Source organism: Thunnus thynnus, chromosome 12 (genome assembly GCF_963924715.1).
Source record: "Thunnus thynnus chromosome 12, fThuThy2.1, whole genome shotgun sequence".
NCBI classification, from domain to species: Eukaryota; Metazoa; Chordata; class Actinopteri; order Scombriformes; family Scombridae; genus Thunnus; species Thunnus thynnus.
Window position 1 is genome coordinate 28,874,807 of NC_089528.1, and position 26,270 is coordinate 28,901,076.

A 26,270-nucleotide genomic window follows, 5' to 3' on the forward strand; every position below is an offset into this window, starting at 1 on the left:
TCCTAAAGTATTTGGTTCTTTGTTTTTTTGTAGATGTGGTAGCCACAGTGCAGTTGACAATACTTGATGTTTTGTTTTTGTTTTTTTATTTCTTTTTTTTTGTTTTGTTTTTCTTATTTTCTCCCCGTCAATGCTTTGAGCACTAAGAAAAGTAAGAGGCAAGAGACGGATCTGGTGAACATAACTGAAACCTCGTGAGTACAGGAAGTTCACCTCTGAGGGATGATGGGTAGACATGGTTGCTTAGAGACCGGCAGACTTTGAGGGCTTTTCATACCTGAATGCGCTTTCAACCGCAGCAGTTTGGGGTTAATGATCGGTCAAGGTTAAAACAAAACTAGCGATAAATTTAACTTCCGCTACCCAACATTAAAGTCGAACTAAATTTTTTTTTTTTTTGCTAAGAAATCAGCGTGTTATCTTCCTGGTTTGACTTGACTTGACTTGTGTGCTTATTTGGTCAGAATTGTAGTTGCCAAAAAAAAGAGGAAATGTTTTGAGAGGGGCGGCCACTTAAATTAAAAGTTCATTATCAATGGCAGCACAGGCAGGTAAACGTTAAAGCCCCCCTCCAAAAAAAACAAAACAAATCAAAAATCTGTTTTTCTTGTTCCTTCAGTTGGATGTTTGAATTTCACTGTGCAGAGTTAATTTTTATATTCATCTGCTGAAGGAGGAAAGTAAGAGACACTCAGACTTTACAGTGTCCAACAGTTCAACCTCTGAAATGAAATATATTTGCATATTCATAGATTCTGGATTTTGTAAAGAGGGAGAAGGACTAGAAGTCATTTTAAGAATTTGAACATTGTAATTATACTTTTTTTTTTGGTGGAAAAAAAAAACAATCAGACACACATTATTGTTCCAAGCAGAGTATTTTCATATATCTTAATACATATCTAGAGGGGATCTTTAAGGACAAACCAAAAGGTGCTGCCAGATTTGCTGAGACAAACAGAACCTGAGCCGACCCCTCCCAAAAACAAAAACCAAAAAGACCCAACAAAAATCTGTACAGTGAAAGCTACTTCGCTTTTCATGAGAATGTTATAGAAAAATGACTATGAAGGGGCGCCGTGGCTTAAATAAAAAGTTTGGGAACCACTGGTTTACTCTCCATCTCTTATTTGAGCCCTTCATATATTTACTCTCCCTGTCGTGGTTCGAATCAGTAACACAGGAGGCGCTGAGGTTACTATCTATCATTACTGTGGGTCTGGTGGTCATCGTCATCGCCACACCTGGACCTATGAAAGCAACGCTAGCTCAACCCTTCATTTGTAGAACGCGGGACGAACACAGCACTAAAGTGTGCCGGAGCTGCCGATCACTCGGAAACAACATGAACGAAAAAGTAGCATCTTGTGGGAATTAGGGATCGTTTTTATTTTCATATTGTCTAATCGTGGTAATTCGAGATCGCTAGGTGGCGGCAAACTGGTTTGTAATTAAAGAATTTAGAAATGTACTCGTGCTGATTAGCGGGGTTTACCGGGCGAACATGCCACTCCACCAGAAACGTCTCTAAATGCACAGCAGAGTGCAGATTCTAGAGATTATTTTATAACATTTTAGTTCTGATGGTAAATTAGTGGGAAAAACCAATCGTCAATCATCCCTTCAATCATTGATATACGATCTAATCGCCGGTCGGCACAAGCCTAGCGTTACCAAGCTAGGCTAACTAGCTTTCATTTTCTGATTGCAATACAAACTTTTAACCGCACAAACATTATGTGCGCTTGTTGAAAAGGGGAATAAAACGTCCTGTTTCAAAACCATGTAGCGTTAAAGCCACAAAGTTGACAGCGTGTCTCGTAGTCACACCGGCTCTCTGTCGTCACTCGACTACCGCCAGAGGAAACACCAACTCAAAAGGCTCGAGGCGAAGACGATGTTTCCACAAATATGTTAAAAAAACTGTTGCATCCACTTTTAAAAAAAAAAAAAAAAAAAAAGGGAAAAATATGCACAATATCTGCAGTATTATAGTTTATTTCCTTACACAAAAAGTGAGGAGAGTTTGAATTTAAGTTCGACTTTAAATTAAACGCACAGTTTGCTTAGAGGTCGACTTTATACCAGCTCTGTTTTCTGCTCCGTGTTCGAGTCTGAAAAGCCTGTGCCACTCCAAAAAAAAAAAAACAACAAAAAAAACCAAAACAACAACTTGTAAATCGAGGCCTGGGGTCAGTCGCCGCTCGGTTGGACTTTACTATTCTAAACCGAAACGGAGGAACAAAGGGACATTTTGGCTCCTGAGTTCTTTGTGGGTTAAGGATTAGCATAGACATCGATACGAAAATAAAGATTAACAATGTTTGCATCAAACCTGCTGTGCAGCTGGGGGGTCTGGGAGGGTAACAAGTAAAAAGAGGATCAAGGACCATCACAGGGTTCCTAAACAGGGTTTCCATGTCAGAAGTTCCAGACTTTGTCCAGAAGGATCTTTTCAGTTTGACGCCGACAATCAACAAATGTAAGCTCACACATTACTTAACATCAAGTACCACCATGTGTCAATTTGAAGTTCTAAAACTCAGTGTTTCACGACTGAAGAGCAGTTTTCCAACATTTTACAGACCTGGAAACGGTCAAATTTATCGGCTTTCCACCTGTGTAGGAACCCCGGAGTCAACAAAAGGAGAAACATTTAAAAAAAAAAAAAAAAACGCGTACAGACTGGGAACAACCAGCACACTTCAGCAGTCACTGGTGTCAGTACAAAGAACTAAAAGGATTGTTTTTTGTTTTTTTGTTTTTTTTTTCTCAATGATTTCCTTTCATTTGATAACTAAATATCTCGCTCTATTGATATAATTCCATTTTGTTAAATTCATATATAAACGTTAACATGTACACACTCTTGTCACTGGTAATCGGTGGAATCGGGACCTTTATTATAATAATAATAAGTTGGTGGAACTTGCTCTTGCTGGCGCTCAACAAATATACTGTGAATGCAAGTAACAATAATTAATAGAATGATAATTAGAATAATAATTAGAATAATAATCATCATTGTCGTCTGCACCATGCCTTGTAAACCTGGAAAAACTAAAAATAAAATAAGAGCCAGGTAACCACGCCTCCCCCACTCCCCCCCCCCCCTACTTTTCCCATCAAAAACAAAAACAAAACAAAAAAAAAAAACAAAAAGAAAAGTTGTTTTTTTTTTAAAAATAGGGAACGTTGAGTCGAGACTGTAGATTCTCTCTGGCTTCTTCGAAGTCCCGAGTCCACATGCGTCACACACATCTCCGCCAATGTCCTGAAGTCAGTGGAGGGCAAGGGGGGGAAGTGAGGGGGGGGTTGAGGGGACAGGGGGGACGGGGTCGGTGGAGGGGAGGGTAGGCTGTCTGTAACGGAGCCTTTGCGTTGGCTGGAGTTTGAGCACTCAGCAAGCCTCGGTGGAGGAGATGGATTTTTTTTTTTCAATCCTTGTTTTCAGCGTCACACTTGCCTCCGTGTTCGCTTGCTTGCGTGTGTGTTATATGTGTGTGTGTGCGCGCGTTTGCCTGGTAAGCCAGGATTACAGGGACCACGTTAAAGGGTGGTCAGCCATGGCGGTCACTCGTCTTTTTCTTTTCTTTTTTTTTTTTGTTGTTTTTTCCGGTTTTTACATTTTTCTTTGACCCGGGGGAGGAGGGGGGAGAAGGGAAGGGGTTGCCAGTCTGTCCGCCCCCAGTTAGAGGGCCCCCCACCCCCGCCCCCCCCATGGTACACACAGGGGCCGTGGATCCACACGAGTTCGGCTCTCCGAGTATTTTCAAGTTGGCTACTCTTGGTTGGCGTCCCCCCGCCCCGCTGTCAGAGTGATGCAGACGCGGCCTCGATGGTCTGGAGGTGGGGGGGTTTGCAAGCCAACCAAGGTGGAGGCATTATTTTAATATTTACGATGGAAAGGGAAGTGGCGTGTGTGTGTGTGTGTTTGTCTGCTTATTTAAATGTATGTGGTGTGTGTGTGTGTGTGTGTGTGTGTGTTAGCGGTTCTAAAGCTCTGCCCAGAAATGACCCCTGACCCCGTGGTGTTCGTGTCTGTAAAAGCTGAACAGGAAGCGAGTGAGATGGTTAATTTTCTACTACTTATAATCGTGCAGAGGAGCGTCTCCTCAGCTAATAAGACTACACTGATGGAGGAGGTGGAAGGAGTCGATTCTGGACAGGTCTTCAGAGAATGTGTGTGTGTGTGTATATATATATATATATGTATATATGTGTGTGCGTGTGTGTGTATTTATATGGGGCTAGTGCAGGTAATCGTCCACAGAGGCAAAGGCGCAGGAGCCGCTGCCAGTCCGTGCCATGATGGCGAGGCACTGGGCGGCCTGGCCCACGGCCTGGGCCAGAGGGGGCTGCTTCGGCAGGTTGTGAGTCTCTGGAGAGAAGAAGGAAGAAGAAGAGGAACAACATCAGGACTGCAGACAGCAAAGAACTGGAGTGTTTTCTTTAAAAAGGGTCACTTCCCCAAAATTACAACCAAGACACTTCTACACATAAACCTAGATTTCTGTTACCAACCTAACAGAGGCAAGTGAAGTTTCATTTTTGGTGCTAAACAACAGCAAAAAATTACATTTCAAAAACTCAACAGTGGATTTTTTTTTCTAGAAACAATGTCCCAGTTACTCTGAATAATCTACCTCACTGTGAACAGATTGTTCTTCAACTAAAACTTCTCTTTAACAACAAAACAGTCCCAAAGAAAACATTTCATGGGTCAACTCAGCTCTGAGGAACCATGACTCAACCGGGGACCTGAATCAGATCTGGTCCAAATAACACTCAGTCTAACCGGTTGAGTAGGGTTTTGTTTTCCTGCCATGGGTATCTGCGTCTAACACCTGAGTGAAACTGAGATAATTCACTAACAGCTTTGACCATGTGGTGAGTGATCTTCTGTCTCCTTATCGACCACTGGCTCCAAAAAGAAGTCAGATTATACAGAAGTCTATGAGAAAATGACCCGACTTGTCACTTGATTTATTATCTCAGTAAACAGTTTCCCAATGAGTCTCAATCGCTAGTTTCTTGTCCTCTCTAATACATAATGATGCTCATTTTGTAAATTATGGTCCCATTTAGAGTAAAACAGGCGATAAAGCAGGGTACGCCTTGAGGCGTGGCTAAGTTGCGATTGACAAGTCGCTACCACGGCGACAACGCTGATTAGATAATGTAACCATGGCATAACCCCAGATCCTGTGAGTACAGGCGTAGCCATCGCGATTTCAGTTTTCAGTTCATGTAAGTTAATCGTAACATTTTGGTTGCCTAAAACAAGGCTTGTTCAGCATTTGTTTGTACTAAAAGACCCTCTTAGAAGTCAGATGTTCAGCTAGCATCTAGTGTTAGGGTTAGCTCCACCATCTCGTCTAAATATGGTCACCTCTGGCTCCAAAAATCCAAGATGCAACAATCAAAATCCAAACTCAAGGCTTCAAAACTTGAGTCTACAAACCAATGACGTCACTGTGGCTACGTCTTTTTTTTATTTTTTATTTTTTTTACAGTCTATGCTCCAAACCCCAAAACCAGGTGGCTCAACATGTAGAGGCTGCTCAGGATACACAGTCGCTCAGTTATGGTTTCAGTACCAATATGTCATTGGATACAATTTAAACACATCATTAAAAGATATTTAATACTGACAGCTTCCTTACAAAACTACTTTAAATCCATATTATATTATTGGAAGCCTGCAGCAAAATACAGTCTATGATAATATTTTTTGTTTTTCGTCAGCTGACCTACCTAATATTGCACTGTTGAGAGTGGAGCAGACCGGCTCTCTCTGAATGGAGTCCAGCTGGTAGCCGACGGGGCTGTTCCAGGGGTCTGAGTAGGCAAGCAGGCTGAACGCATCCTGCAGCAGGAGACCAACACAAACAGATACCGATCACACTACAGCACAATGTACACACGTTCTTATTCTCATCAGTCCGTCAATGATGCTGAGTTCAGCAGATGCCAGCATCACAAGTTATAAGTGTACTTGTAGCGTTTCACAGTTAATGGTGAACTCCAATTTTACACATCACAATCAGTTTGCTCGTCATGGTTAGTCCTCCTCAGTGTTTGTTTAATATCTTCTGGATATCTGGAGGAGTTTTGTTAAGTCTGAGGAAATCTTAGCCTGAGTTTGGAGATGACAAACATTTTACAGAAAACCTGCGTTATAAACTGGATGTGTGGAGTTTGAATGACGAGGGATTTAGGAAAGAGTTTAACAAAAATACTTGGTTGAGTTGCATTGTGGGATTTGTAGGATCCAGTAATGGTGTTATAGCCTCTGCTGCTTAAATTTTCATTAAAACTGCAACGATTAGTTGATTAATCTAATTCAGAATCCTGAGTATTTATTGATTATTAGTTTTTATCCTGAGTAATTTAATCTACTTTTTATCACTGTATTTATGAGATGTATGATGTGTAGTACTGGTGAATTATGTGTTACTGCACAGCAGCAGCAGTGTGTGTCAAAGGCAAATTTCCCTCTGGGACGATTAAGTCTTATCTTAATCAATTAGTTGATCAACAGACAATTAATTGGCAACTCTTAATAATACATTTATCATCATTTCAGTTATTTTTCAAGCAAAAGTACAGAAGATTTGATGGATTCAGGTTCTTAAATGTCAGAATTTGCTCCTTTTCTTGGTCTTACATTCAAGTAAATGGAATATAAACAGTTTTGGACATTGGACATTGCTCTTGGATATTGTGAATTTATTTTCATTACTCTTCTTTTCTTTAAATCAGTATCTTATGAGCCCCCAACTTTACAGAAGTAAAGTACTAAAGTACTGGAGTACTCCTAACTGGCTTCATAATATTGTACTTATCTAATAACATAGACAAACATAAATTAACCTCTATTATTAATTTAATTAACTACTTTTTCAACAAAAAAATCTGTCATTTAAATAAGTAAAATACTGAAGTTCATGTTTCAGCACTGTAAAACAATAAGTTAAACACATTGTGGGTCCGGTAAGCTTTGTGGACACTTTGTTACCTTGAGCATCTTCTTGTTGGCTGAGTTCTTGCCACACTCGCGGCGGAGGTGTTCGCTCATGCTCTGGAGCTCCCTGCCGAAATGGATCATTCTCTCGATGGCCGCCTGGCTCCCGCCGCACAGCTGCCTCTTGGACTGAGCAGACTCCACCTCTGTAGAGCCACGGCCGGTTCAGCATGCAAAATGAACGTGTTTTAATGTAGACTGAATATGATAATAAATTTACAATATTTATCTGAAGCACTTACCCGGTGACTTACAACCACAGCAACAGCTGAGTAAGCCTCCGATCTTCGATTACCACAAAGAGTTCAAAACAAGAACTTTTATACAATAGGAGTGATACTGTCAGTGTTTTGTTTTGTTTTCTAACAAAGAAAAGACAGGGCCGAAAGTCTTAAGCTGCTCACCAATGCTTCATCCCAGAGTTCTTGCAGCCCACTAGATTTTAGAAAAGAGCAGCAACTACCACAGCTTGAGGCTGAAGCCAATGTGGAAGCACCTTAAAGTGCCACCAACAGCCACGAGATGCTCCAACTGACTCTCATTCAAAAAGCCTCAACTTCTGTCTAGAAATGCTACGTCATTATGGTCTCAATTGCTCAATTCAGGCCCTCCACTAAGTGTGCCTGCGGTCATTTTAGAAATTATTGCTGCGTTAATAAGATTTGAAGTCTTATAGTAGCTTTGATGTCTGCCATGTGGGTCTTGATTGACACTGAATCGGACTATTGTTGGATTATTTCACTAAGTTTAATGTTACTTGATTACAATACCTGCCCTGTTAGTACAATTTAGCCAAAGTAACATCGCTCGGTGTTCCCAGTAAGCTAGCGTTAGCTTGGGTCCGAGGTAGCGGGACGTGTTTCCAGAGCGTGAAAAGGCAACACCCAGCACTCCTTTATTTGGAAGGTCCTGGCTTCAAACGGAAAAGACGACACCGACCATGAGCTGCAACTCTGGGCTCCGATGAAACCAACAGGTGACGTCACACCTCGCTACGTCCATCTTTATCTACAGGCTATTAGCAGGACTCCTGTCAAAGAGGCTGCTAGAATAGACAGCCTCATCAACCAGGGCACTAATGTGTTCAAAGGCAACCGGAGATACGTTGCCACACTGATAAATGCTTGTTCAATTCACTACTATTACACACACACAAACACTCAACTTACCCATGTCTGCGTCGCAGTCGTCGGGCTCGGCGGTGTGTTTGGAGCTGCCGTTGAGGAAACCATTGGAGGACGATTCTGTCACTCCATTGGTGAAGTGGTCGACCTCCATGTCCACGTCGTTACTGAGGGGAGACGGGAGGAAATGTGTGAGTTATTCATACTCAGCGAATGAAGGATGTTGAAACGAGAATCACTGAAAATTAAAACGCTGAGTATTCTCTGATGTAAAACACTCAGTCCCTGAGAAAAACTGACAGTATTTATAAAATCGATTTGACTTTGTGTCCAGATAATGGTTAATTTCCTAAATATGTGATTTGATCAGTTAATAATTACTGACTTATTCGCACAAGTGACTGGTGTAATTAACAGTTCATATTTTGTAGCTAAATGATGCATTCAATGAAGAAAAATAATGGTTCCTTAGCCTGCTGGAAACCTAATTATCAAAGCAAGAAGTGTTGCAGTAGGAGTTAAAGTTCTATTAGTGTTCTGATGTATTGCCTCTTAAAAATTGAGCTTGCGCTTAATTTATACTGTGAAATGGAGCCAAATACAAGACGGTTTTTCTATGTTGCTTAGTTGGGAGTAAATCTAAAAATCAGATGGAGGAGCAATAAGGTCAATCAAATTCTTGTTACTTATATGGTGCTTTTTTTTTTCCAGCTGTGTGGAGTTGAAGCAGATTATTGCTTGTGTTGTTATACTTATGTGCTGCATGTAGGTGCAAACATCACTCATTCACAATTTACTTTATTTATATAGTGACTACACGACACATCTGCTGCTGTTGACATGCTGGGACAATCAACAGATTTACAGTTATATTACGGTGCCTATAGCTACAAAGCACAGCATCAGTCCAGCTTTATAACTATAACCAGACTAATATTGGATTTTCATGGCAGATATATATTTGAGACTTTGTAAAAAATCTGGTATGGATAAATCAGCTGGAATTAGTTTCTTAAACAATTGAAATGAACAAGTATTGTTTGGCTATTAAAGAATTGTGACAGAGATACATACTGAGTTGTGTCAGTGGACAAACTATGTGATGGAGACACTTGTTCTAAATTAGCTGAAACATATCTTTAGTATTTCTGCACTGACGTTTCTTGTTACTTGACTAAACACCACTATACTGTGATAACATGATACTCAGATATACAGTTTATGGGCCATCAGGGTCTATTTATGAATAAATGAAATGCTGTTTGTGTTAGTTGAGGTTTTCTCAGTACCTTGTTATGGGCTGTTGGCTGCGGCTCCCGTTGAGGCTAATGTCAGACGCAGGGAGGATGGAGCCAGAGGCTGGAGGGCAGGGCTTATGACTGTGAGGGGAGGAGCTGTGGCTCTTATTAGACGTCACACCATTACAGCAGTTGCTGTCGAACCCTAGAACAACAACAACAACAACACAGCAAGACGGATTTTTGTTAACTGTTTCTGAGCGACATACACAACGGAGGAGTCAACAGCTGATCGTGACCGAGACGTCTGAGAGTGAACCACATACATGAACTCATTTTCAGATACAAATGTCTCAATTTTTCAGATTTATAATGAAAAAATGTTGATATATTTATGATTTTAGATGAGATAATGAAGACTTGAAATAAATAAATATACAATGAAATGTTTGGAATACAATGAAATTAAAGTTTATGCATGAAACTCTGAATCTCACTTATTAGATTCTGATTGTTACAAGACCAACGGAGCCACGACATTTAACATTTAATTAGACATTTGAACGATTAAATGATTAACTGCAGGACTCACTTTGCTGAAAGCTGTTTATGTAAACATAAAACACTTTTTTTTAACCGTTTTTAAAACAGTTTTATTGTGTGATGAATGTGTGGAAACAGTAGAAACATTGTAGAACAAAACAACAACAGGAACACACATAAAACACACAAAGATATGTCTATAAATCTATCGCCCCAGTGCATGCTGGGAGCGTTCCAAACACATCTACCTCATTTAACTGCAATCACATGATGAGCACTCAGCCAATCCTATGAACGCTGATCATGGTTTCAACTCTCTGCTCATTTTGCCCTCGTTATTCGAGACAACTTCATCGATCCTCAAACTGCCTTCGAAAGAACCAAATGAGCTGGATGATAAAGGATTATTTTAGCTCGATAGCAGCGTGTTAACCTGAATTAGTCGAGTCGTATTTGAAGAACAAGGCCCAGGTCTCTGCATTGCCTTCCAGTGTGTATAGAGTTTAAAAATAGTGCTGCTTGTCTATAAATGTCTCAGCAGCATCGGACCAAAATACATTTCTGCATATCTTTTACCGTATGAACCCTCTCGGCCTCTCAGGTCACCGGGTAGAGAGCTGTTAACTGTTGCCAGAGCGCAAACTAAACGTGGAGAAGCAGCATTCAGTTACTGTGCAGCGCAGAGTTAAATCCAGGATAAAAACTGTTATGTTCTGTGCTGCTTTTGCCTGAACCTCAAGTATTAATACATCAATACCTACCCTGTGTTTATGTCTCTGTTCATTACTTTCTGTATTTCTTTTAACCTTTTTACAAATCCATTTGCCTCACCTCTAACTGGACATGACATTAAGTTTTAAGTGTTTTTCTTTCCTACTTATGAAAAAAAAAAGGTGCTGCTCTTTCCACACAGCAAAGCAAGAACATGTCAAACTGATTATTAACTCAACCTAACTGGAGCGGTGATGTTTTGTTTTTTTTTTAATCTGGTGGTTTGACATGATAATTACTTAAACGGTGTCCAGAATGTCTAGACTCGTAGGCATGATGACAGTGTTTTTGTTGCAACCTTTAATTAAGAGGCAGGTCTGTGACCCCAACGTTAACTTTTACAGCCCACCTAAAAGATAAATGCTAATCCGGTGAATACCTGCACAGCTGTCGATCCAGATATAATACACGTTTCAGCCAATTAAAAGGAAGACGTCAATCTGTTGGATGTGACAATACTAAGAACAGATGCTGAGGCTGTAAAAAGATATATTTTTTTGTAACTGGATGTAAAATGGAGCCCCTTTTTTTTTTTTTTTTACTCAGATGAGACTCTCCAGATGTGAACATACCCGAGCACAGCTGTACAGTACCTGTGAGGTAGGACTGGGAGCTGCTGGCTTTGTGGCTGGGGCTGCTGAAGGGCCGGGGGGAGCCGGGGTAACTGTCCTGAGACTTTGGGCTGCGACCTCCGAGACACCTCACCTCGCTGTCCGTCCCATTCACCATCTCTATGAACTGTCTCACCCTGAGGACGGACGGAAGGAGGGGAGGGAGGACAAGAAGACAGGACAGGAGGAAAGCACGTGAAAGGTAGAAGGAAGGCAGCGAAAAAGCAGGGAAAGATTAAAAGTCAGAAAAAGAAGAAATACGGAAAATATGAATTAAATAAGACATGGAAGGACAAACAGAAAAAAGTGAGGAATTAAACAAACGTTGTAAAGAAAGGAAATGGTTGAACGAGAGAAAAGGAGCAGAGACAAGAAAGAAAGAAAAAGAAGGAATGAAAGAAACAGGACAAAAATAATTAATAAATTGGAATATTAAGGTATCAAGACATCCACAAAAAAAAAATTGTAGCAGAACAAAAAAAACAAAGATTGTTGCCACTTGTGGGCGAGACGCCGACTGATAATAAAATCTAACTTATATTTCGGTCGGGATAAGCTCAGATTTCAGCAAAAGATGTCCTGTAATAAAACCTACTTAACAGAATAATCTGCTGATTTACAGGCATCCACATAGAAAATGTTTTCAGAAGAGTTCATCACTCACGCATCTCAAGGAACAGATATACTTCTGGGTTTTGTTTTTTTTTAATGTATCAATTCACACTGAATCTGAGACGTTTGAATGACGCCCATCAGACCAAGACCCCCTGTCGCGTTTAGTGAAGCGTGTCTGTAAAGACAGCTGTTTAAAAAAAATCACACAAAACTCCCGCTGTTTATATGTCCTGAACGTACTTATTACATCACAGTAACTCTATTGATTGATCGGCCCCCGGTCTGTCTATGAGCTTGTCTGTTTCACTACAGGCAGATTCCTCTCACTCACTACAGTGGGTGGAATATGAAATAAAAATTAATGAATCAATAAATACAAACACTGTCCATTTCTTCTCTTGGAGCCAACGTTAAAACTATTTTGGTTGAGTAAGTTTCTGATGTCGGTCGGCCTGATGAAGGCAGTCTGTGCAGCCGCTGTCGGGACAGACGGCGTGGACTGAACGGATAGAGCTCGCTCACGTCTGGCTTTCTATGTGGAGTCTAGCTAGAAGTTCACCATCAAACTGTGAATGAAGCTCCTTTCAGAATAAAGCAAGAAAACTGTATCTTTACTACTTTAAAGTATCAAAAAGGGGCACCGCCATCTCTTCTTTATTTTAAAATGATTCATGCAGGACCATGAACAGAGGATATGTGATTTTATGTATTTCATATTGCAAAAACATCTGAATGAAGCTTTGGTCGTACTTGAGCATGAAGAGAAGGTCTGGGTTCCTCTCCAGGAGGCTGGGGTAGAGCTGCTGGGTGGTTTCGATGGCCTCGCCCATTCTACCTGACAACACCAGCTTCTGGATCTCTGTAAACCAAACAGTCAACATGTTTACAGGAAATAAACACTTATTGGAATTAATAGTTTCTGTTCCGTCCTAGCATCAATATCAGATTCATAGTGTTAAGAAACTGTATTTTTAGACAATAGAGACAGGAGGACTCACTCTGTCGGTTTTTGATGGAGGCCAGCTCCTCGTGAACGGCCTGGTCAGTGGATTTGGCAAAGGCTTCAGCTGTGGCACAATAGCTGTGGTGCACAAGGTAGGAAGCCACCATCCTGATGGGACAAGAGCAAAACAAAACAAAACACACCGATTAGATGCAGCAGCAGGAGAAACGATTATGTTAAGTTATGCGAGATCTGCTCTTCATCTGGTCAGAAACGACAGATCCACTAACCAGAGCTGCAATCCATCTGTCTTTATGAAATATAACCAACACATCATTGATGTGCTTTATTTGACTGGGAATTGATACTTTCATTATAGATATATCCGACTAGTTTGTATTTTGTTTTTGTTGGATTTTGTAAGATTTCATTGATAGCTAGATAACCACTAATTGTCTGTTCAGCCAAATGTAAAGACACTTATCACACACACTTTTAAATATCTAGTAGAGACTTGAGCCAAAATGTCTTTTCTGGTCTTTAATGTACATTTTATATTTTCTTTACTTCTATTCTCATGATTTGTTTGTGAAAGTGCTTTAATGCTACAATACTTTAAAACATAACTGCAAACAAAACATTGTATAAATACGATGTGTTGATTCGTGTCAAACTGGGACAAGCAGAGATAATATTTAAACATGCTTTTCCTGTGCAGACTAAATAAAAAACAGCTATCCTCAGATAGATTTTAAACAGGGGAAATACTTCTGTATGTAGTGTTGTAGTTTGAGTGTTTGAGTGCAGATATAGTTGGTGTTATTAGGATTGTGCACCTTTCGGTTTAAGTCAATCAATTCTGGTTGGGTTTTATCAGTTATGATAACATTTATGGTAACACGGCGACGGTTGCTACTGTACGACAAAGTCTCAAAAGGCAACAAACACAAGCAGTCAGACGGGTTGTAAACAAGACAGATTATCTAAACCACAAATTTGGAGGGAAAACTACACCCGAAATGGTAAGAATCCCTCATTTTTACAGGAAAACTCTGCATAAAACTACAATAAATACTGTAGGTCAAAGCAGGAAGTTGCTCCGTAAACTGTGGTGAGGACAGTTGGGGTAATCGTTTTATTGTTCACCTTTGTTTTCTCTTCCAGATAAGTTTGTTTAACCTGAAGGTGCGTTTACAATCAATCTCATCATCTGACTTCTCATGTTTTTTTTTGCCCGGTTAGGACTTGTTTTGCAGCAATAATTGCCATGTTCCCAGATCTCAGGAATTATCTTGGCAAGTACAATGTTATTATTACTGATATAAAATGATAGTCAAAATTATGAAAACACCATAAAACTTTATATAATAAACGGTATTCAACAATAGCCTGGAGCGTCGCCAGGCTCGAACAAATATAAGGCCAGGAAAAAAACATTGAAGGGGTGAAATTACAACCGTTAACATGGTAAATTTAGTAAAGTGTCCATTTCCATTGCACTAATTCACCACTTCTCTGCTTTCTCTTTTTTAAAAACAGAAATGATGTATTGATATTCTTCTTTGCTGAACTCCTGATTGTTGTTGATGCTAAAAAGACTATAAATGTGTCAGATATCCACTTGATGTGACTAACTCAGACTGCTGAAGCTGAATATAAGCTTCACATTAACTTTTAAATGCATTTTTTTGCATTTGATGGGGATCTTTTAATAGCCAACAGGAGGAATGATTATAGCGAGGAAAAACCTTTTTCACTTTCTTCTTGTTGTTTTAAGACAGACTTGGAAAAATTGTGAACGTACCCTTTAAAAAAAAACGTACCTATTAGAGGGAAGGCTGCAAAACTTTCACTGTGAACATTCTGGAGGATGTGTTGAGTTTCAAGAAAAGGCAAAAATGAAACACCTGACATTACTCCTGCTATATTGTTGGAAAAGTGTTGTGGAAATTGACAATATACTGAGTTTAACAAGGCAACAAGCTCACCATGGAGGAAGTTTTGAGTTTGGATTAACTAGGGAACAGGGGGGGAAACTGTCTCCAATATAAACCTGCTGAGCTAAACAGAGTCGCTCTTTGAGAATTTACAGTAGGACACAAATTGTAATAAAGTGGGATTATCCTTTTAGTATTAGATAACAGACTGATGTGTTTGACATTTGACTGGGCAGATGACATGGAAGCTATCCTCCCCCTAAGAGTACAAAAATGACAAGTATGCACGAGTGCTTTTTCCCCCAAGAAGGAATCCTCTTCTTGACCGGTCGTCATTTCTCCACAGTAGTCACTTCTACAAACAAACTTTCATGACGTTGCCAGCCGGAGAGATTTCTGCTTCTAAATCCTTCGCTCTCGCTGCCTGATTATTATGTTACCACTTCTCTCTATAAAAGACAATAACACTTCCCATCCACCAATCTGACGTGAGCTTAAAAAAACTTCCTGTTTTCAATCCCGGGCTGTGAGGAGACTCTTCCGGATAAAGACTCCCTCCACTCTACCCCACCCTCGACTCCAATCCCCATCATATGGAGATTAAATCCATTCAGGACAAGTAATCACAGCAACAGAGAGCTAATCCCATCAGGGCATGGCATGAAGAGAAACCCAGTCCCAGAGCTTTTACTTCTGGATCAGGGCTCCTGCTCTCTGATGGGGAAGTGGTCCATCTGGGCCTTGATCCCCCCGGTCATGTCAGCAGTCATTTCCTGTCGCCTACAGTTGGGATGTGCCAGGATCAAATTTTCATGCTACGATTATTGTGGCCAAAAATATCACGGTAAACGGTATCATCACGATAATCATCAAACTTTTCTGAAACACTACTATACAGTAAAATTACTTCACACCACGACTGGCTTGAATTTAATCAAACCAAACAAGCTACACAATGTATTAGTACAGTAATGTAACAAGTGTATTTTGCTGTATACTGCAAATGGATGCACATCAAAAAACACCACAGACAAAAGCAGATCAGTTGTTTAAAGTTTAAGACAGTTGACAGGAAATGACTTTAAATGCAGCTCAGTGTCTCTATCTCTTACATTCTCTATGTTCTGATTTGTTTCGGGTATTAATAGTTGTGAAATAACCAAAAACTCCTGTATTCACTTAACTGTCCTGCTGTGTCACTATTTGACTGGTAAAAAACTGACTGTTTTTTTTGTAGTTTATTAAAATAAAACTGTCAGGAAAGTCAGGAGAGCTGTGTTGCGTTCATGGTGTCCTCTGAAAACAGTGATAATCAAGGTAATGGTGGTAATGGAAATGATTGGTGGTATTTTACCATCAGAATGTTATAAAAACGGTATAAGGCGCATCTCTAGCCTACAGTATCCCATATTTGGAACAATCAGCTTCAACATGATGATCACTGACATGATAATAAATACCATGAAGAGGTGCGTTCCAAAAAAATACATCATAAATTGAATATTTAGTATATCCAGTATCTCCAGTTCAACATATGTTCCACATATCTTAAGTGACCTTGTATACAATGTTAAAATGAATGTCAACAAAAACTATGATAAAAAATATTTGACGACGACCCTTTTTCCACAACAAAGACAAGATTAAAACTAAATAAAAAGTAACCATTAAAATCTAAAACTATGGCAAAAGGAATTCGTTTTCATCACTGAATAAAATTTAAATACACTACTTGACTTTTTGCACTAATAAGCAGCATGTTGGTAAAAGTTATATCTCTGCTGGTAATGTCAGCTTGGAGGGAAAAGAGAAAAAACAGATTTCTAGACTAAATTCACCTACAGTTCTACTGAAAAGTAGACAAGTAGCAGCAACTACATACTTGGGGGGAAAAAAAAAAAAAATGCAGGACAGTACACCGACATTAATAAAAGCTAACTTCTTATAAGAGCTGTAGACGCTGTAGACGTGGTAGACGTGGATGTATTCACGGATTAATTTCAGTCGGCTACTGCCACGTTTATATCGGTAGGAGAGAGTAGAGGATTAATGTGATTTTTATCCTTATATCAACAGTTTAGCTGCTTGTCTGGAGCGAGTGAATAGTATTTAATAAACAAGTGACTGAATGAAAACAACTTCTGAATGATCGAGCTGCTCTGCAGCGGAGAGCAAAGGTAAAACCGAGACGGCGAGAACGACGAGAGAGCGTTCGGTTCCGTTTAAAACCACCTGAGTTTGTAACGACGACTGGATTTACTGAGGAGAGTCAGTCTGTTGTATCACTGCAGAGCAGATGGACATGAGCGATGTGTGTGTGTGTGACCTATTACACTGGTAAAAAAAAAAACAAGTAAACACAGCCTTGTGATAGTGAGAATGACACCTGTATCCATGGTAACTGTGCACAAAGATGGTGAGAAGTCTCACAATGCTTAGAAGTCAGAAATTTTGAAAACGTGACTAAAAGTAATAATTATCAAATTGCTAAAATGTGACTAAAACTAAGATGCATTCTCTAAAAAGGCTTAAAGAAATGAATACTGCTGTTCCTCTCATCTAAACCTTATGTTTCATATCATCATACAACTAGAATAGCTCGGTTTTACAACGTCCTCAATCCTCTTACTTCTGGATCATGGACTGCCACTCGCCCTCACGCTCTCCAATGGGGAAGCGGTCGATCTGGGCCTGGATCTTTGTCCTCCACTCGCGCATGTAGTCCTCGATGTCGAACACGAAGGGGTGCTGGCCGAAGTTTGCATCCACCACCTCCCCTGGGGTCTGGAGACCCACGGTCGGGTACAAGTTAGGCTGCGGCGCAGAGAGAGAGAGAGAGAGAGAGAGAGAGAGAGAGAGAGAGAGAGAGAGAGAGAGAGAGAGAGAGAGAGAGAGAGAGAGAGATACACGGTGAGGAAAAGAATGAGGAGGAAAAGGGAGTTTGGGAATGTAATCTGGGCAATAAATCAAAACAGGAAACAATGAGAGGAAAAACAGGAAACAGAAAATCTCAGGAAATAAGCTTTTGTCTACAATTACCCCATAAAACTCAATTTTACTAGCTGACAAAGATCATACAATAAACTTGCAGTAGCAGGCTGACGGGCCATCTTTTAACAAGAGAGCTCGGGTTCAACTCCTGCGACATTAAAGGGGCAATAAGTTTGATTTTTATGGTACAGAATGACAATAACATATCTATCAGTCTGATCGATGTACCAGTGACTCAGTGATTATACCGCCAGGTGCCAGGACTCACTTTCTGGCCCGTACCATTTTGGCACTCAGCTTTACAATCTACTGTTTTATAAAACTCCCAGTCAATACTACCTCTAAGCTTCCAAATAAATGTCTCCATGAGGGATCAATGCTGTCTCCAGCTTGGTAACATACTGTACATGATGCAGGTAAACAGAGCAGCATTTAGCTGAATCAACGTTTCGTCTCCCTTCCTTCTGTTGCTCAGTGCTTCTGAATACAAAAGATAAGGATGCTGTTATTTTATATTATTCTTATTGTCAGCTAATACCATAAAAAGACCAAAAATTAACAATATGCAAGTCCCTCCCCTGTCTGTTGAACATTACTTCCTACTGAAGATTTAAAAACTATGAATATGTAGTTTTATTTTTTATAAAAAAGGCTTGGTCATTTCATCATTTCCACAAAAAGAAACAAAAAAAAAAAACAGCTGCTGACCACTACTTTTTAAATAACAGGAAGAAATAAAGCATTTGTTGAGGACGCATTGAAGCTGTGGACACAATAGAGAGCACTAGTGAGTATTTTTGGCACCAGGATGGAGTATGTTTGCCTGATAATGACACTGAATTGCCATTTCTTTATCACTTTTTTTATTCAATCTAACATTTTCTTCATATTAGCCGGGGCGTTTCGCTCTGACCGATCAGTCTTGACTGACATTAATCCGCCTTTCACAGAAGAGGTTAACAGTTGCTGGGAGCGGTTAACATTTGTCATGTCCACTAATGAAATACATTAAGCTAAAAGTTGTTTGTTTTTTTTTTTTAAATCGTTAGTCAACTTGAAAAACAGCTCGTACAGCTGTGTCGATCTCATTTACACTATTTGGAAATGACTCAAAATAAACTACAGTGTGTGTGTGTGTTCATGGTAATGAGGAAACATGTCATCCAGTGGCTCCATGATGTGCTTTTAATAGTTTCTGAGGCAACAACAGAGCTCTATGGCACAGAGGAAGACATATCAGGCCTCGGGTACACACACAATACTTGTAAGTAGGATTGAGTGATTGTTGGTTTTAGTGTTTTCATTGGATATGGTTAGGGTCAGGGTTAGTGTTAGTGTTAGTGTTAGGGTCAGGGTCAGGGTTTTCATTGTTGTCAATGAAAAAAAATACAGACTATCATGAGCCTTATCCCTTTAAAGGCTAAGACAGTGTCAGACAAAACTGTAAACAAAGCCGATGTAAACAGCAACCAGACTCTGCTGGTAGTAACACCACAGAAGAGCAAAGACCTAAAAATACACTTGGACATAAAAAAAAGGAACACTCTGCACTCAAACATCACTGAAACCCTTAAAACTTGGTGTTTTCATTTCTGGAACATTTAAATGACATATTTCATTCTCTTCCTCTTATTAATAGCAATAGTATAGATGTATCCTGACACCAGCTGTGGGATGTGACTCGTTTCAAACATTCTTAGCATTGAGTTACAGTACAGCCAGTTCTTCACATGTTGCATGCCAGTGCCCGAAGGTTAAGTACATGTCAATTTATTTTTCTTTGGAACAGGCATTCTGCTTTTTTTTTTTTCTTTTTTTTTTTTTTGTAAGTCCCTGATGACATCTGTGATGACAGGATGAGGAGATATAAACAGAAATATGAGGTAAGGAGGTGTGTGTGTGTGTGTGTGTGTGTGTGTGTGGGTACATTGTTCTACCGTCCTACAAACCTAATCACAGCCTTGATTTGATCAGAGAAGGTGGTGACTAAGATGAGGTGCGCACCGTGTGTGTGAGAGGTTTCTTTATCTGTGTAAGAGTCCAATTGGGAAAGAAAAAAATAAACCCAAACCGACCTGACAGTATCACTGAAGTTCCATAAAAGAAGTTAAAAAAGTCATAAAAGTGGATTAGATGACAAACTAGGGTAAAATTAGAGTTAAGACTAGCCTTAAAACAGGCATTAGTCCTAGATCTAGTCTTAAATCTTACTGATATTTGAGTGTAAATACACTGGTTTAAATTAGAGTTAGGATTACAGATTAGGGATAATGTAGCTGATCAAAGTCCCCATAAATTAATACAAGGGTGCATGTGTCTCTTTCTCTCTCTCTCTCTCTCTCTCAGAGTTGTCTTTGTCATGGTCCAATAACCACAAAGGTCAGCTGTTCCGAGGTGACGCACTTCAGCGCACAACTCTGGAGGAACATGAATGTCTGGCTCACAGCCAAGCCTGTTTTGCTGCTCAATGGATTATTGTTGTGGCTAAGACTCTTATTTTTCTTCTCCCTACAAAAACAGTCGGCCCCATTTTCATTTGCTACAGAGCAAGAAAAGGGGAAAAAAAAAAAAAAAAACCTTCAAAACAAGTGTCTCCCTCACATCTCGATGCGGTTAATACATGCATGAATCCCATTAGAATTAATGTCCGTTCGGTGTGGGAGTCGTTCACATAATGAAGCATGAGAGCCTACGGAGTGAGACTGGCCTGAAAATGAGCCACAATAGCACAAAGCAACCCTAGTCATCTAAGCACCAACAGCCCATCGCATCACAAAACAACAGTTTTTCCTAACAAAAAAAAAAAAAAACATCATTCAATGGTAGATATAAAGACAGGAGAGGCGTTCTCCTTCAGAAGAAACTTCAAGTGTCATCAAAAGAAGCTCAACAGCCACAACAACCTTAAAGAGGAAGTGCAACAGCAGAGATTCTGGTATTCATGCTGTTTGTTGGTCCAACAAATACAACAGTTGCTACACTGAGTAGAAAAAAGCAGAACACTGGCTGGCACAGTTTCCACTCAGAACGTCAACAGGCAGTCGTCTGGGTAGCTAATATTCACATATTTTCAGTGTTACACTCTCATCATCTCAGCTAAGGGGGCCTGACATTAACTCTTCTGCTCACCAGCCACTCAGCATTTTCACTAACCACAATATTGCTGTTGGGAAATGACGTTTTATTTGATTAAAGTCGACTATTGTGGGCTACAATTTATTTGAGGAACTAGATTTACAACCCTTTAAATGTAAATGACCACTGTTAACACCCAAATCAAGACTACATGCAATTTATAACATTAGTCATCAAATATTCAGCTCTGATCAAGTTGTGTGTAAAAACACCTTTTGTATGAAAACGTGCAAAGACATAAAAAGAGCAGCTTCTTATTGCATATAATAAAAGTGGTGCAGGAGTGTAGATGATTAAAAAAATACCTACACTGAAATAAACCTAGCAAGACAAAAATATCGTCTATTCAAATATTTATGAACAGTAAATTATAGAAAGTAGAAGAAATCTCTGCAGTAAAGAACAAATTCTTTTTATCTAATCAATTCAATTGTTTCCTGATTCAAAATAACAGAATTGTATACTGCTAATGTTTCCTCTTGCTAGCTGTGTGTGTGTGTGTGTCCTCACAAGTGAATGTGAACTGCGTGTAGTGTAGATGCAGCGGTAAGTGTGTGTGTGTGTGTGTGTGTGTGTGTGTGACCTGGCCATGCTCTCGTAGCTGCAGCAGGCGGGCAGGAGCGAGGGTCAGAGGGTCAGAGGCTCTCTAAGATGCTTTAGGAAAAGCAAAGTCAAAGTGGCTACTAAGAGTGACTGAGTTACACGCCACCGCCGAATTCTACCCGCATTTGGCAGGTGGGCGGGTGTTAATGTCAAGCCCTGTTTGTACCGTTCCCTGATATTTCCTGTCTTCTCTGAGACCTCGGCGCCTATAAGACCAGGCGTAGTAGACCAGAGGAAAGACTCAGGTCCTCGGTGATCTTCAAGCTAATTATTGTCAGAATTAAGGCGGAGATAAGGTCTTCCACCTCATATGATCCTTATTATCAGTTATCCTTATCTGTGCCAGCTAACAGTGGCGTCCGATGTGTCGATCCATCCATAAACATTTCAACCTCTTACACTTTATCTGTTAAAACACATTTGTGTGTGGAAATATAATAGGAATTTAAACAGAAAGCTGTGTTAAAGATTTAGACTTTGCAAGGCCTTTAAGTGTTGTTGCCAGGCATAATATAGACTCAAATCATGTGATCTAACACATCCAATTAGTATTAGTTATTAGTAGTATTAGCAATTATTATTAGTAATATCTCATCTTAACTTCAGCTGTTGTAAGACTTTGAACACAGACATTTTAAACTGACTTTTAAAGTGTGTCAGATCTTGTTTCTCCCCCCTAATGATTACTACATGTCCTATTTTTTTTATAAATCCAAAAAGCCCCCTCCAAACTCCCTGAACATCAACATCTGAAGTGCGCAAGTTTTCCAGCCTCCGATCCATTTTACACAGCGTAAACATTCTGACTGGAGTCGACATTCTGCAGGATACGTAACGTTTCGTTTCTATAAATAGACTCGTGCCCTACGGTCCTGATTAATTATGGAAACTAAAAAAAAAAATTACAACAAAAGGAGTGAACAAAATGTGGGTACTTACTGGTAGGTCTGTGAAGGCGATACCTGCAGAGAGAGAGAGAAATAAGAGCGTCAGCATGAATTAGAGGAGTCCGATATATTTCTGCACACACCGGGAGGCCACAGTCAGTATGTTTACATGTGCTGAAGTAACCTGGTTAGTGTCAGCAACCAGATTTCTTAAAACGTAATGTAAACCCAGAATGAAGGTTCCCTTGATCGGGGTAAAACTGGCTCATATGACTTGATTTTACTGGATATATCTTGGCCAGATGTTTCCACCTGTGTTTTTACATGCGAGTATGTGCATGAAGAAGTCTTCAGACGGGGAACGTATCGCTGAAGCAGCGGCGTGGTGGGCCGGGTAAGAACACACGGTGGCTCTAAGCAGAAGTATTTGCACGCTGTCTTGCTTATAGCTGGTTTATTTCATCAGATATATAATATATACAACCATGAAATCCACCAGCAGTAAGTGTACAAAGGTTCAGAAGTGTTTCACTTGTATTCAAGTGTTCTTTTATTGTTTATTTAACAAGGACAAAGCACACTACATTTATTGTTCCAGATAAAACTAATAGCTAATTTCCATCTGTAGTGCCTGGACGGGGGCCAGCAGTGATGTGCAGGTCACACATTCAGGTGTGAGATCTAGTTCAGTAGTAAATACCGATACATTATTACTGTTGCTACGGTTTCGGAGCTGCTTACCTAGGCTGTGACCGTTCTTTGTGTAGAAGCAGGTGTTGTTGATGAGGTTAACGCAGCAGCCAATCACATCGCCCGTTGTAAACGTGGGTCCGTAAGGTTGCCCGGTGCCAGATGAGCAGAAGGAGTGGCCGTCGTCTCCGTGGTAACCATACGAGTGCTTGTCCCAACCTGAGGGATGAAAACGCAGAAAGCGTAAGAGCAGGAACGCCGAGCAGGTGTAAAAACACAACGGATGGTTCGTTCTGTGACTGTATTTAAACAAAAACACACACATATACTAACAAATATGCTGTGAAAATGCATAAAGTCAGCATATCAATACTGTTTTTTTCCATCTTGTGTTTTCAAACCTCCAGACATTTGTGACCAATAGACTCAGGATGAGGACTTCAGTCTGGGCCATGTGGATGCATGAATAAACAAAATAATACTGAAGAAGAGTTGCAACTAATCTGCACTGTCTCCTCAAGAAAAAAGTCAACAAAAACTGCACAAAATAAATAAATAAAAAACAGCTGGACTAAATAACATCGCATGTCCGACAATATCACAGCAACCAAAGCGACTCAACGCTGCAATTCCTGTTTCTTTTTAACTAAAAGTGCACTTCATTTTTTTTTTTTTTTTTAATTATGCAACTTCTGTTTTGGAGGAGAAAAAAGTGCATAAGGGCAAACACAGCCCATGTTAGAAATTTATGCTTTGCTTTTTAAAAAACTTGGAAACATAAACAGCCAAAAATAGAAAACGCTGTGTCATTATTCCACAGTTTCAGTAAATACTGGTGTGTTTTGGTAACAGAAACCTGCAACTAGAAATGGTCACTTATGAGGGCTGTGAAGCTGAAATTTTTAACTTTTTTTTTTTTTTTTTTTTTTTCTTAAATTAAAAACATGAATATCACCACATCCTCAACCTGAGCAACCGACTACAAGCCAGCAAGCGGAGGAGGATTTACTGCCTTGCTCGAGGATACATGACTGATGGGCGCTCTCTGGGAATTGAACCTGAGAAAAATAGAAAAATCAGTCTTCCAAAAACACTGACACACGCTTCCAAAAACAACAACTGGCTGACCGCAGAAGGACACGGCTCATTCGGTTTTTCCAGAAAGCTGGAAATTCTCCCAGAAATTGGAGATTTTGAGGTTTTTCAGCATTTTGACCTTCATTTCTTTCTTTGGCTTTTGATTCAAGTTTCTCCAGACTACAGATTGGTGTTGTTACTCTTCACTTTACCACCTTTTACCTAACCTGAGTATCTATATTGCCTCTGGTGAGCATAAAATAGATCAGTTCCAATATTAAACTAACCCTGCCTTTGTCTTTGTCTTGTTTCCTATGAATTTTTGAAATATTTGACCCCTTTCAAACAGCTGTCAAGCACCAAAAGGCCACAGGTTCATTCAACATATCGGTGACATGTAAACTTTTAAGAGAGGTAAACACACGAGCAATCCCATGTGTGGAATGGGAGTCATTTATCCATTTGTTATTTCTCATGGAGAGGAAGGAAGAAACAGTCTCTGCTGCAGCACAGACGGACGGACGGCCTCGGGGTTGTTTTAACGTTATAAAACCAAGTGGCGGGATCCTGTGAGTTACTGCTGAGGTGCAGAATTAATCCTGCGGTTGCCTCGTTCATCACCGGGAGAAAGCACTCAACCCTGCAGCAGTTTGGCATCAGGTTCTTTCAATTAGTGAGTTTTCATTAGCATATATCCATCAGACGGGACGGTGCGGTTTGCTCGGTGGCCTCTTGTTATCTTTCTGTGTGAAGACACAGGAGCTGCTGGGTGGGTCCGGTTCTCGGACTGGTGAAGGAGTGTTTGGCCTGATAACCTTCATGGAGTTCAGCGGCTTCTGCTAGCGCTGCTGGGTCAGAGAACATGTTTTCATACTGACAAGTAGTTAATACCAGTTTGGAAACTGTGCCCATCTTGTTTAATCTAGACACACTGCATTTCTTCATGTGGTAGAAGATTTTCCATCATGTGCTTTCCTAAAGAAACTAAAGACCACTTTTTTAATTATATATATATATATATATATATATATATATATATATATATATATATATATACATACACTAAAATCTGGAAGAAAATTTGCTCATTATAATATCTAAAGCCTGGCTGATACTGGATTTTTGAGGCCAATACTTGTATTAGTTCAGTTTTAGTTTAGTTTTAATATTATTTTCATCCCACATGATTAAAAGACACCACTATTTTACAAAACATGCATCTTCCAGTAATACATGTACAAAAGCATGTTGATGATGGAGAGAAAACAAAACACTGTATTAATATTGAAGACTTACAAAAAAAAGGCTAATATATTGTTGCCATTTTTGATAAGGATTCCTTTAATTTGCTTATTAAAGAATTGTGACCAAGTTGAAAAATAATCTTAGAGCTTTCTGACAGATAAACAACGGCGGTGGTGGTGGTGAGACTGTGTCCAAGTTAACTATAGCTTTGGCATTTCTGTGCTGCGATGTCTTGTTACATCAGCTGACATATACGCCGATATGTGTGTCACAAGCCGCCGGTGTGTGTTGTCCTAAATAGTCGGTGTCGTTAGCTTAACCTAGAATTGTTTCCGCCTGAAATCTTTAAGTTACTGAGTTCCACAAAATATCAATATCACTATCGTTCTCTCCAGATGCCACTTTGTAGGTTAAAGTTTCGGATATTTTGACCCAGTAGTCCTCTTACTGGGACAAACCTCAAAACACACACAGATATACCACTAATATTGTGCAGAGCTGCTTTAAATGTTCTTATCTCCACATCTCCATTTGTTGATAGGATGTTACTTCTGCTGCTAGAAGATATTAATCAGAATAATGTACTGATTGGGTAATTTCACAGTATTTGTTATGAATCCCTGGAAAGATTTTTTTTTTTTTTTTTGAGAAGCATCGCAACAACCGTTGCAACTAATTCAGTCATATTCAAAAGTCATATTTACAGCAGAACATGTAAACAGCTCCAATGCAAAGAACAGGGAAATAAAACAGCTGCAATGCTCAGAGTGATGGAAGGAAAGTTGGTTTTTTTCTTATTATTTGTGTGTTCAGTGTCAGTAAAACTGAGCTGA

At 39.8% G+C, this 26,270-nt stretch overlaps 1 protein-coding gene across 1 annotated transcript in view; it reads right to left on the reverse strand.

The window, feature by feature from the left end:
* Positions 1-26,270, reverse strand: part of ranbp9 (RAN binding protein 9) — a 34,475-nt gene continuing 8,205 nt past the window's right edge. The window contains exons 4-14 of the mRNA XM_067606766.1: positions 23,167-23,334; positions 22,478-22,500; positions 17,439-17,623; positions 12,928-13,040; positions 12,680-12,788; positions 11,297-11,451; positions 9,441-9,594; positions 8,197-8,318; positions 7,022-7,173; positions 5,758-5,869; positions 1-4,381 (exon numbers count right to left, since the gene is read on the reverse strand). Coding sequence (XP_067462867.1) covers positions 4,251-4,381; positions 5,758-5,869; positions 7,022-7,173; positions 8,197-8,318; positions 9,441-9,594; positions 11,297-11,451; positions 12,680-12,788; positions 12,928-13,040; positions 17,439-17,623; positions 22,478-22,500; positions 23,167-23,334 — 1,424 coding nt within the window. The 3' untranslated portion in view covers positions 1-4,250. The remainder of the gene's footprint in view (positions 4,382-5,757; positions 5,870-7,021; positions 7,174-8,196; positions 8,319-9,440; positions 9,595-11,296; positions 11,452-12,679; positions 12,789-12,927; positions 13,041-17,438; positions 17,624-22,477; positions 22,501-23,166; positions 23,335-26,270) is intronic.